The 10,391-nt window shown below is 42.9% G+C and overlaps 1 protein-coding gene across 2 annotated transcripts in view; it reads left to right on the top strand.

The window, feature by feature from the left end:
* Positions 1-10,391, top strand: part of PLEKHA3 (pleckstrin homology domain containing A3) — a 47,716-nt gene that overhangs the window by 23,402 nt on the left and 13,923 nt on the right. For both annotated transcript variants that reach the window (XM_019523026.1, XM_019523027.1), the window contains exons 3-6: positions 1,983-2,138; positions 6,758-6,894; positions 8,605-8,769; positions 9,891-9,934. In XM_019523026.1, the coding sequence (XP_019378571.1) occupies positions 1,983-2,138; positions 6,758-6,894; positions 8,605-8,769; positions 9,891-9,934 (502 nt within the window). The remainder of the gene's footprint in view (positions 1-1,982; positions 2,139-6,757; positions 6,895-8,604; positions 8,770-9,890; positions 9,935-10,391) is intronic.

Here is a 10,391-nt window from a genome sequence, read left to right on the forward strand (position 1 = left end):
AATTCCAGTTCCTCAGCCTCTTATGCGTCATATGCCCCAGCCCTGTAATCATTTTCATTGCCCTCAACTGGACTCTCCAATTTTTTGTCCACATCCTTCCTGTGGCGGGGAGGGGCCTAAAGCTGGACTCAGAGTACTTCAGCTGTGGCTTTACCAGTACCGAATAGGGGGGAATAAGCGCTTCCCTTAATCTGATGGCAGCGCTTCTACTAATGCAGCCCAGTGTGCTGTTAGTTTTGGCAGTAAGGGCACACTGTTAACTTACAGTGGACAGTAAACTGAATACGTCTTGCAGTTCTGCAGGAAAGGATGCTACTTAGCCAGTCGATTCCTAGCCTGTCCTGGTGTTTGGGATCTCTCTGTCCTAAATGCAGAACTTTGCAGTTGTCCCTCATGAGATTTCTTTTGGTCCAGCCATCCAATTGTCTAGGTCTCTCTGAATCATAACCCTGCCGTCCAATGTATCTACTACTTCCCCCAGCATGGTGTCATCAGCACACCTTGCTGAGTGTGTACTCCATCCCATTTTCCAGGTGGTTCATGAAGATATTGAACAAAATGGGACCTCGGGCTGACCCTGGGGGCACTCTACTTGACACTGGCTGCTAACTAGATATTGAGCAATCGATTACTACCCTTTGAGCCTGAAAATCCAGCCAGTTTTTTATCCAGTTTACAGTCTGTTCATCCAGTCCATATTTCCTTAGCTTGCTTGCATGAATGTTCTAGGAGACCATATCAACAGCCTTGCTAAAGTTAGGGTCCAGATAGCCAGTCCTGACTTGCCCATAGTGAATCCATGCTGACTGTTCCTAATCACCTTCTCTTCTAAGGGCTTAGAAATGGATTCCTGGAGGACCTGCTCCATGATTTTTCCAGGGACTGAGATGAGGCTTGTAGTTCCCTGGATCCCCCACTTTCTCTCTTCTAAAGGGGAGCACTGTATTTGCCCTTCTCTACTAGTTTGGAACCTCCCCTGATCATCATGAGTTTTCAGAGATAATGGCCAGCAGCTCTACAATCACATCAGCCAACTCCCTCAGCTCTCTTGGGTGCATTGTGTCTGGCTCCATGGACTTGTGTCCAGCTATTCTGAATAGTCTCTAGCCCATTCTTTTGCCACTGCTGGATACTCACCACCTCCCCAAACTGTCATACAAGGTGCAGTAGTCTGGGAGCTGACCTTAACTGTGAAGATTAAGGCAAAAAAAGCATTGAGTAGTTCAGCCTTTTCCACATCTGTCACTAGTTGCCTCCTTCATTCAGTAAGGGACCCACACTTTCCCTGATATTCCTCCTGTTGCTGACATACTTGTAGAAGCTCTTACTTTACTGTTAGGTCTACCAGGCTTGGAATGGGCTCCCAAGTGAGATGGTACTCTCTCCTACCTTGGGGGTCTTCAAGAGGAGGATGGACAGATATTTGGCTGGGGTGATATGATCCTGGCACACGTTCCTGCCTGGGGCAGTGGGTCGGACCTGATGATCTGTTTAGGTCCCTTCTGACCGTAAGTACTATGATACCCTTCATGTCCTTTGCTAGCTACAACCCAATTGTGCTTTAGCCTTCTTGTTTTCATCCCACGTGCCTGAGCAATACTCTTATACTTAGGGACCTACCTAAATTGTGGCGGAAGTTCATGGTGCACCAGTGCCTTTAATCTTGCTTTTTGCTACACACCCTCTGAGTGGCTGAGAAGCAATTAATGCTGTGGTTTTTGCCTCTTCGCCACTCAGTGGCAGTGGGGCAAGGGGGAGGGTTCGACAAAAAGAGCAAGATTTGATGTTTCTGAGCATCAAAGTCACGTGGTATTAAAAATGTTTTAATAGTTTCAGTTTTAATTAGATCCAATACAATGTAATTTATAATGTATAATTTGAGTCTAATGGCTTGAAGTAATACAGTCTATGTTTGATAAAGTATATCCTTGATTTCTAGTTATTCTTAGCAAAATTGTTTTTTTTCCTCCTTTTATAATAAGTTCATCCAACAGACAACACAAGAATGGAGCTAATAATTCCAGGGGAACAGCATTTTTATATGAGAGCAGTTAATGCAGCTGAAAGACAAAGATGGCTGGTAGCACTTGGGAGTTCTAAAGCCTGTTTGACAGATACCAGAACAAAAAAAGAAAAAGGTATTTATACCCTGTGAAGTATGTGAAAACTAATAAAATGCTTGTGCTCAGCAAAAATGGTTCTTAATCAGTCCCAGCCTAATTCAGCCTTCTTTTTAAGTATATTATAAACCTAATTTATTTTACATATTGATAAATCTAAATTACCAATACAACCACTGATACGTGTATATAGAAACTTACTGTTTTGTATTTTAAGCTGGAATTTCTTAAAAGGAACAGGAAAACAACTGGACAGATATCACTTGCATTAAGAAAAAAATACTGTTACTGTATTGCTCTGTTTTGTACTTTCCCTTTCCTTTATATGTGCCTGAATTCATTTGAACTAAACAACTCACATCGTTTTGAAACAGCACTATATTTTATTGAATGTTATTGAATGTAGTACTACAAACATGAGAGAGGGTGAGTTAAATGTATCACAATTGCGATTGTTCTCTGAATTACTGTATTTTACTGATCTCAGGGTCTCTTCAGTACTCTGTCAGTTTCTAATGGAAGGTGATTCAGTGGTAAGGCAAAAAGAGATGCGAGTGTGGAGATATTAGTAGAACATTCAATAGTGGCACTAGCCAGGACACATCCTTTTTGAGCTGCTCATGCATAATGGCCTTGAGCATTTGCTTTCCTACTTGCATGTTTTATTACACTGGTGTTTACCTAATTCCTGTCTGGTTTGTGTTTTGTGCTGTGTTCAGATTTATACCCCATTGGCTATAGCACAGGTGTGGGCAAAATGGCAGATCTGTTTGGCAGCTGGACTGCATTTCCCAGCAGTCCCTGCCTGTGTGGCTGGGGCCGATCTCCATGGAGACCCCTGCTTCAGCTGCTCTATGACTTCAGCAAGGCTGGGGTTGCCATGGAGACTGGCCCCAGCTGCACTGGTAGGGTGTGCGGCAGGGCAGGGGGCTGCTCTGGAGCTGCTGGGATCTTGTGGTGGGGGGGCAGCTTGGCTTGGGGCCAGGGCAGAGCCGCTATCTGCTGCCTGCGTGTCCCTGCCTGCAAGGCTGCAGATTGTGGCTCTGCCCTGACTCCTTGCAGTGGTGACAGCATGGTCCCAAGCTGGGGTAGAGCCACGATCTGCTATCTGCACACCCCTGCCCAGAGCGTGCAGGCTGCAGGCTCTGCCCTGGGCCTGGACCAAGCTGCCCCTGCCACAAGATCCCAGTGGCTCTGGAGTGCCTCCTGCCCAGCATGGCTGGGGCCAGTCTTCATGGCAACCCCAGCCTGATGCTATCACGGGCGGCTGTGGCTTGGGTCTCCATGGAGACTGCCCCCAGCCATGCGGGCAGGGGCTGCTGGAAAGTGGAGTCCGTTGCTGGCTGGATCCAGCCCACAGGCCAGACTTTTCTAGGATTCTGCTATAGCAGGAGCAGGCAATGTTGCTCTTTAAAATGCTACAGGCTGTATCCACAGCCTGTATAAATCTGTATAAATCCATTGACTTCAGAAGCATTTCAGTTTGCACCAGCTAAGTCTGCATATCTGTCTTCAGTTACCTGACTGATCAAAAGTTTCACACAGAGAGATTGGCAAGGGTTTTAAAGTGAGGTCAGTGGGATTGATATGTCTAACTCCAATATGCTTTGAAAAGCCAAGTTGTTATATTCATTAGGTCTGTGCAAGGCTTCGGATCCAGAGAAGATTCAGATGCTTTGGATGCCAAAGCAGCATGTCCGGATCGAAGTGCTGGCTTCTTTAGGCTTTCCGAAGCGGTTCGGAGCTTCCGAACTGCTTCGAAGCCGCTTCTGAGATCTGGCCATAGGGTATAATGGGAAATCAGTGGAATATCTATAAGTTTGTTGTTTTTTGTCTGATTTGGGTGAAACTTGCAGGGGGGCCATGAAGCCTGCCAAGTTTCAAGAAGATAGGTCCAGGCGTTTGGGGGGAACTACACCTCAAGCTGCGGACAGGCAAAACTCGTGACATAGATGACCCTGTGTGTGTTAAGGCACAGTGGGCTGAAAACTGCAGAGGTGGTGGCCCCTGTTGAGGCCACGAAGCCTGTGAGCTGTCAAGGAGATAGGTGCAGGGGTTCTGGGGCCCTGCACCTCTAGATGCTGACAGGCAAAACTCGTGACATGGGTACTTGTGCAACTGTGTCTGTCTTGGGGCATGGGGTGGGGAACTACTGCAGGCCTGGCTGCTAAGCTACTGTGTTACCAGTCAATCATAATTCATTCAGGGACCAGCTCAATACACCATAGCTAGCTACTAATACAGGAGTGGGCAATTATTTTGGATGGAGGGCCACTTACTGAGTTTTGGCAAGCCTTCGAGGGCCACATGACAGAAAGCCAGGGGCAGATAAATATTAATTTTATAAATTTTTTAGGGGCCCTGCAGGCCAGATAGACTGGTCTGGTGGGCCACGACTGGCCTGTGGGCCGCATTTTGCCCACCCCTATACTAGTAGCTACTAGATATAAGTTAATTAGCAAGGATTAACTTCTACAAAACCGCAGACGAAGGAGAGGAAATAATCAATACAGACAATCAACTGCCCCAAGACAGAGACAGTCAGTTGCACAGGCACCCATGTCACGAGTTTTGCCTGTCGGCAGCTAGAGGTGCAGGGCCCCTACACCTACCTCCTTGACAGCTGGCAGGCTTTGTGGCCTCAGCAGGGGCCACCATCTCTGCAGTTTTCAGCCCACTGCGCATTAACTCACACGGGGTCATCTGTCACAAGGTTTGCCTGTCAGAAGCTTGAGGTGCAGTTCCCCCCAAACCCCTGCACCTATCTCCTTGAAACTTGGCAGGCTTTGTGGCCTCACCAGTGGCTAACACCTCTGCAGTTTTCACCCCCCTGTGGTGTAGCGCATACACGTGACACGAGTTTTGCTTTCAAGAATTTGGGGTGCAGTTCCCCCCTGCAAACACCTGCACTTATCTTCTTGAAATTTGGCAGGCTTCATGCTCTCAGCAGTGGCTACCACCCGTGCAAGTTTCATCGAAATCAGACAAAAAACAACAAAGTTATAGATATTTCATTGATTCCCCATTATACCCTATGGCCAGATCTCTGAAGCGGCTTCAAAGCTTTGGAGTCACTTCGGCTGACTCGAACTGGGAAACCGATCTGGAGCTCGGATCGGATCCCTGGCATCTGAAGCCGAATCAAATAGCTGCCTATTCGCACAGGGCTAATATTCATCAAAAGCACTTTCTTGTAAGCATTGTAGTAGTGGTATTCCAAATTTCCAATTCCCTTGTGTCAAGGGGGATCTTCCACATTAGGAATACGGTCTAGAAGTCTTGAAGTTAGGGATAAATCACATGCTTCTGTCCTTTCTGTTGAAGTATTCTGTGTGTATATACCGTACTGACCCATTTAATATAGCGTGAATGAGCAGCCAGATTTGCACTGCAGTGGTCTATTTACCCATACTCACCCGTGCAGGATGTCTGATAATACAGGCTGCAAAAGTGCAAGGAAATTACAATAGTTTCAGCTCGTTTCCCTGTTTTCCACTCTTATAAGTGACGGACACAGTCCTGCTGAGACTGAGAACAGCTCTATTTGTAATGTTTCTACTCCTTTAGGTATTGCTGTCTGTGCTATGACATTTTTAGAAAAAAATATTTCCAACTACTTACCCTGGTTTAGCTGAGCCATTGTTGGCACTGATGGGAACCTAGACAAGGACCCATCCTCATGTATTTTTATTCCTTTGTTTTATTCTGAGCTGCAGGTTTAACTGGTATGGTGAGATAAATGCTAGAATCTGCTGGGGACTTCATAGTTTCATAGTTTCTAGGGTTGGAAGGGACCTTAGCAGATCATCTAGTCCGACCCGCTGCCATGGCAGGAAAGAGTACTGGGGACTTGTCTAAACTAGAGCTGCTATCAGTATTAAAACAAATGTAGTTTTAGTGAGAATGTTATGGTGTAGTTCAGAACTGCAGAAAGGCTACAAGAGGATGAGAATTATGCCCTTAAATTGGATCCAGACATGTGGAACTATTGCAGCATGTATTAATGGTATTTCCAAAGCTAAGGTGGGCAGCATAGGAAATTTATATGAAAAACATGCAGATTTCATGATAGAAGAAAACAGATGTTATTTTTGTTGCTTCCGTTAGAAAATTTTTGTTTGTGAGAGCTAGTTAGAACTGTCTCAAAAACTGCCACCCTGAAAACTGTCTCATGCTGTTGTGAAAATATTTGGTTTCCTTTCATTGTTTTGAATTTTTTTTCCAGTCTCTACTTGTGTCTCTGTATACTTGTCATGGAGGTGTTGAATGCTGTGCAGCCAATCTGATGGGTTAAAATATGTTGTCCTTTTATCAGATACTAGATTCTCTGAGCTGGCAACCACACTCTTCAGGCACTTGTGGATGTATGAAAGCAGAACCCTTTGCTATGTAAAGCTACAGACTTTGTCTTCCTTGTTCCCCTGTGTTGCATCATAATTAAGAAAGCTTTTCACCTCTTGTCCGGAGGGTATAGTTCCACCGTAATTTTAATTTTACTTGTAAAACTATTTTTTACTTTTATTTAGGAACCTCAAAAGGAATCTCTGCTTTGGTTTTTTGGGGATGGGGGGAAATCTAACAATGTTCGGATTGGTTTTATACTGTAGTCAATATATTGATTTTTTTTTTTTTTGTAGAAATTAGTGAAACCAATGAATCTCTTAAAACCAAAATGTCTGAACTTCGCCTCTACTGTGATCTCTTAATGCGGCAAGTTCATACAATACAAGAATTTGTGCATCAGGATGAGACTTGCTCCTCTCCGAGCATTGAGGTATCACATTTCTAAAATGATCCTGAGGCATTAGATTATTTAACTTGTTTTAGATTCTTGTTAACACTGTATACTTTACAAGCCCATTAATGTTGTGGTGGGGAGGACCAAAGGTCCGTTTCCTAAATGTTTTAAATATTATTTATACTCAGATGCCAATAGATTAAGTTTAGGTACATTGCAATATAGCACGCCATTAACAGATGCTAGGTATGTAAAATACAGATTGTTAATGTACATGCTAATTAAATCAAGCACATATGGCGGGGCAGGGGTTGGGGGGTTCTGTTTTTTTGAGTCATCCACTTAAAAACAAACAAAACAGAAAAAACCTGAGAAATCTATTTGCTTTTATAAGGCCCCTTCTACATGTTACACTTAAGGCTTGACTAACCAGTTAAATATTCTTTAAATTGTAACCCAACTACACATTCAACCAGTTTAATGGGGTGATAAAACAAGCACTAAGCTACAAAGTTATTTCACAAAAAATATCACATGAGTTTGTTCTAATCATACCATTAATTGAATGTGTGGCCAGGTCTGTAGCTGGCAACCCCATCAATTGAGGGGCTCTCAGCCACAGCCGACAAGCATTGTCAGCTGTGGGGCTTGCAGCAGACAGTATGCTGCTCCTCCTGTGAGACTCCTTGGTTGCAGGGCTTGCAGCAGAAAGAATGTCCCAACTGCTGTGGGTCTCCTGAGCTGCAGGGCTCGCAGCTGCAGCAGTGTTCCCCAGCATTGCTCCCACCGGGAGCCCTGCAGCTGTGCGGCTCGCAGCAGTGGAAGTGGGAAGAACTCTGCCCCTGCTGTGGGCTTCCTGAGGTGTGGGGGCTTGTGTGGGAAGCCTTGGATTGTGATCCCAAGCTTCCCCTGCACCAGAGATAAGGACTGTGTGGCATGGCAGGAGGCATGATTGTGTAGATCGCGCATTAGATTCTATTGCTCCTTTACCAGCACATTGAGGGGAGCGGGGGATATCCTACTTAAAGAACCAAATTCAGTTTTATAGTGTTGTGCCTGCTTACAGAAAAAGCAAATTTTATCTAAAGAGTCCCTCTACTAGGAGAGGCAATGGGTCTTGTGCAGCTTTGCTTTAATTTACTTATTTATCTGTAAATATAAACTATCATTGTGGAAGGAGCTACAGGTGTCCTACCCTTTTGGCAGATCATTGCTTTCACTTTGGGAAGCATGAACAGCACTGCAGTGTTTTTGCTACATGATGCTAAACCTCTGAAAGAAAATGCTTGCCCTGTTGTATTTATTTACCTAGAAACAAATATGACCTGCTTAAGAGTTCAGTTTTCAATAAGGTTGACTTAACGTTTCCAGTGAAAAGTATTGTAAACCAATTTGCACATTGGAGAGAGCTCTGGATAAGTAATTTGAAAATCTAAAAACAGGGTCTTTTGTGATGTCTTTAATTGGACCAGTTGCACAGTTGGGAGAGAAGTTTGACAAGCTTTGGAGCATGCTTTGCCTTTCTTCAGATGTGTGCTTGAAAACTTGTAAAACTTCTTACAACTTTATAGTTTTGTTCAGTAAAAGATATATTACAATACAAACCCTTGCCTTGTTCATTTTCTGGACTTTCACAGCTACAGCATTCGAACTACAATTTGGTTCTAAAGTAATGTTTTTGGTATTTGTCTTCTTTTTCTTTTTTAACATTTTTGCTGATGCTTGTCCCTTTTAATTGGTTTTCAGAACATGAACGAAGCTTCTTCCTTACTCAGTGCTACATGTAATACGTTTATTACAACACTTGAAGAATGTGTGAAGATAGCAAATTCTAAGTTTAAGCCAGAGATGTTTCAACTGCCTCATCCTGATCCTTTAGTTTCTCCTGTGTCACCTTCACCTGTTCAAATGGTCTATACATTTTTTTTATAATTTAGTAAATGTTTAAAGCATATTTTTATTGGGTTTATTCTTTTATTCTAAATGGCTACTAGGCAATTCTGGCTCCACTGAAACTGATAGTTCTAAATATAAAGCATGTACTGATTAAGTATGATATGGAACATGGCATTGCTAATCACATGTAACTACTGGATCAGTGCTTAATACTTTGCCTGTAGTGTTGATGCTTTGCTTTAATTATTCTGGACCATATACCACTAGTATCCTAAAGCTTTGGACCTTTTAATGCTCACTTTACCTCCTGTCAAGAGAGAGCATTGTTTTGAGACCAAACTCTCTTTACTTGGAGTAATTCACATATCTTGCATCACTTGAGAAATCTAACAGTTGCTTAAACAGAGATACCCCTAATTAACCAAAACAGATTTGTCCAATGATGTGTAAATTTCAACACACAGGAAAAAACTCCTTGATGTATTTATTTCTTTTGTGCAGGTTGTAGTATGTGGAGATTATTTTAAACCTTTACTCAGTTATTCATGTGGAATCTAATAAGTAGTCTGATCAAGGGCCCATTTTTCCTCCCCACCACACCCACCTCATTTTTACCTTTCATTTCTTTTGGTCTGGTTTATATCCTCTCTGTCCCCCAACTTGCTCAGTGCAGCTCAAATTTGGGGCCAATTTACTGGGCATGTATATATCCTTCAGACTAAAATAGCAGGGTCCTTCTATACCTACAAGTGGCAGAATTTTGGTTTTTGGATTAATCCTAGAGTATAATTTTGACTCTAAACTGGCACCCTTTAAGAATGTTTTGAGTTTCCAGTGTAGTCTAGCAATGAACTAATAGATATTTGCATAATTTCTGCGGCAAAACAGAATGGACTATATAGACTCCAGATAATATTTTTGAGTAGTAAACTAATTCTTTTTAATCAGGGTGGACTGTGATCGGTGCAAAGTGTTTTCTACTATTTCAAATACCTAAGATTAGTGAACTGAGGATAGTTAATTTTTAAATTAAAATAACATCATTCAACCCTTCACTCTCACCTCCAAAGTTTAAGTGAATGTGTATAAGCATATTTCTGAGAAATAGTTTACAGCTTATTTCTTTCACCTTTTAGATGAAACGTTCCATTAGTCACCCTGGTACTTGCAGTTCAGACAGGTAAGAATGCAAATTTCCATTAAATGTGCTTTCAGAATGTGAAATAAGTTTCTTATTAGGTCAGTCCAGTTATCCCTACAGCATTTGAAATATGCTTTACAGTCGATGCATAGAGGATATATGCTTCATGGCAAATTCCTAAATAACAAATTTTGAAATGATTATTTTTTAAAGTGATGCTATCATAACCTCGCTAAGTTGATTAAACAAGTGTTATGATGTATAATGACACTGTTATGTAGACCAAAGGTCAGCAGTGTTCCCGGAGCAGCAAGTAGAAATAGACCAATTTGGTCTGAGGCGGGCTGTCCAGCCCTGCTGCTTCATCCCATTGCCTAACAACTGTTGCTTCTCTCTGCCATCCCGTGACCACCACATGGGCAGTCTCATGCTCTACGTGGCTGAGAGCAGTCCTCCAGCCTGGGATAATTCCTTTTCGCTATCCAGAACCTAGACC

This window comes from Gavialis gangeticus, unplaced genomic scaffold, assembly GCF_001723915.1.
Source record: "Gavialis gangeticus isolate Ggan-Ray unplaced genomic scaffold, GavGan_comp1, whole genome shotgun sequence".
In the NCBI taxonomy this organism is placed as follows: domain Eukaryota; kingdom Metazoa; phylum Chordata; order Crocodylia; family Gavialidae; genus Gavialis; species Gavialis gangeticus.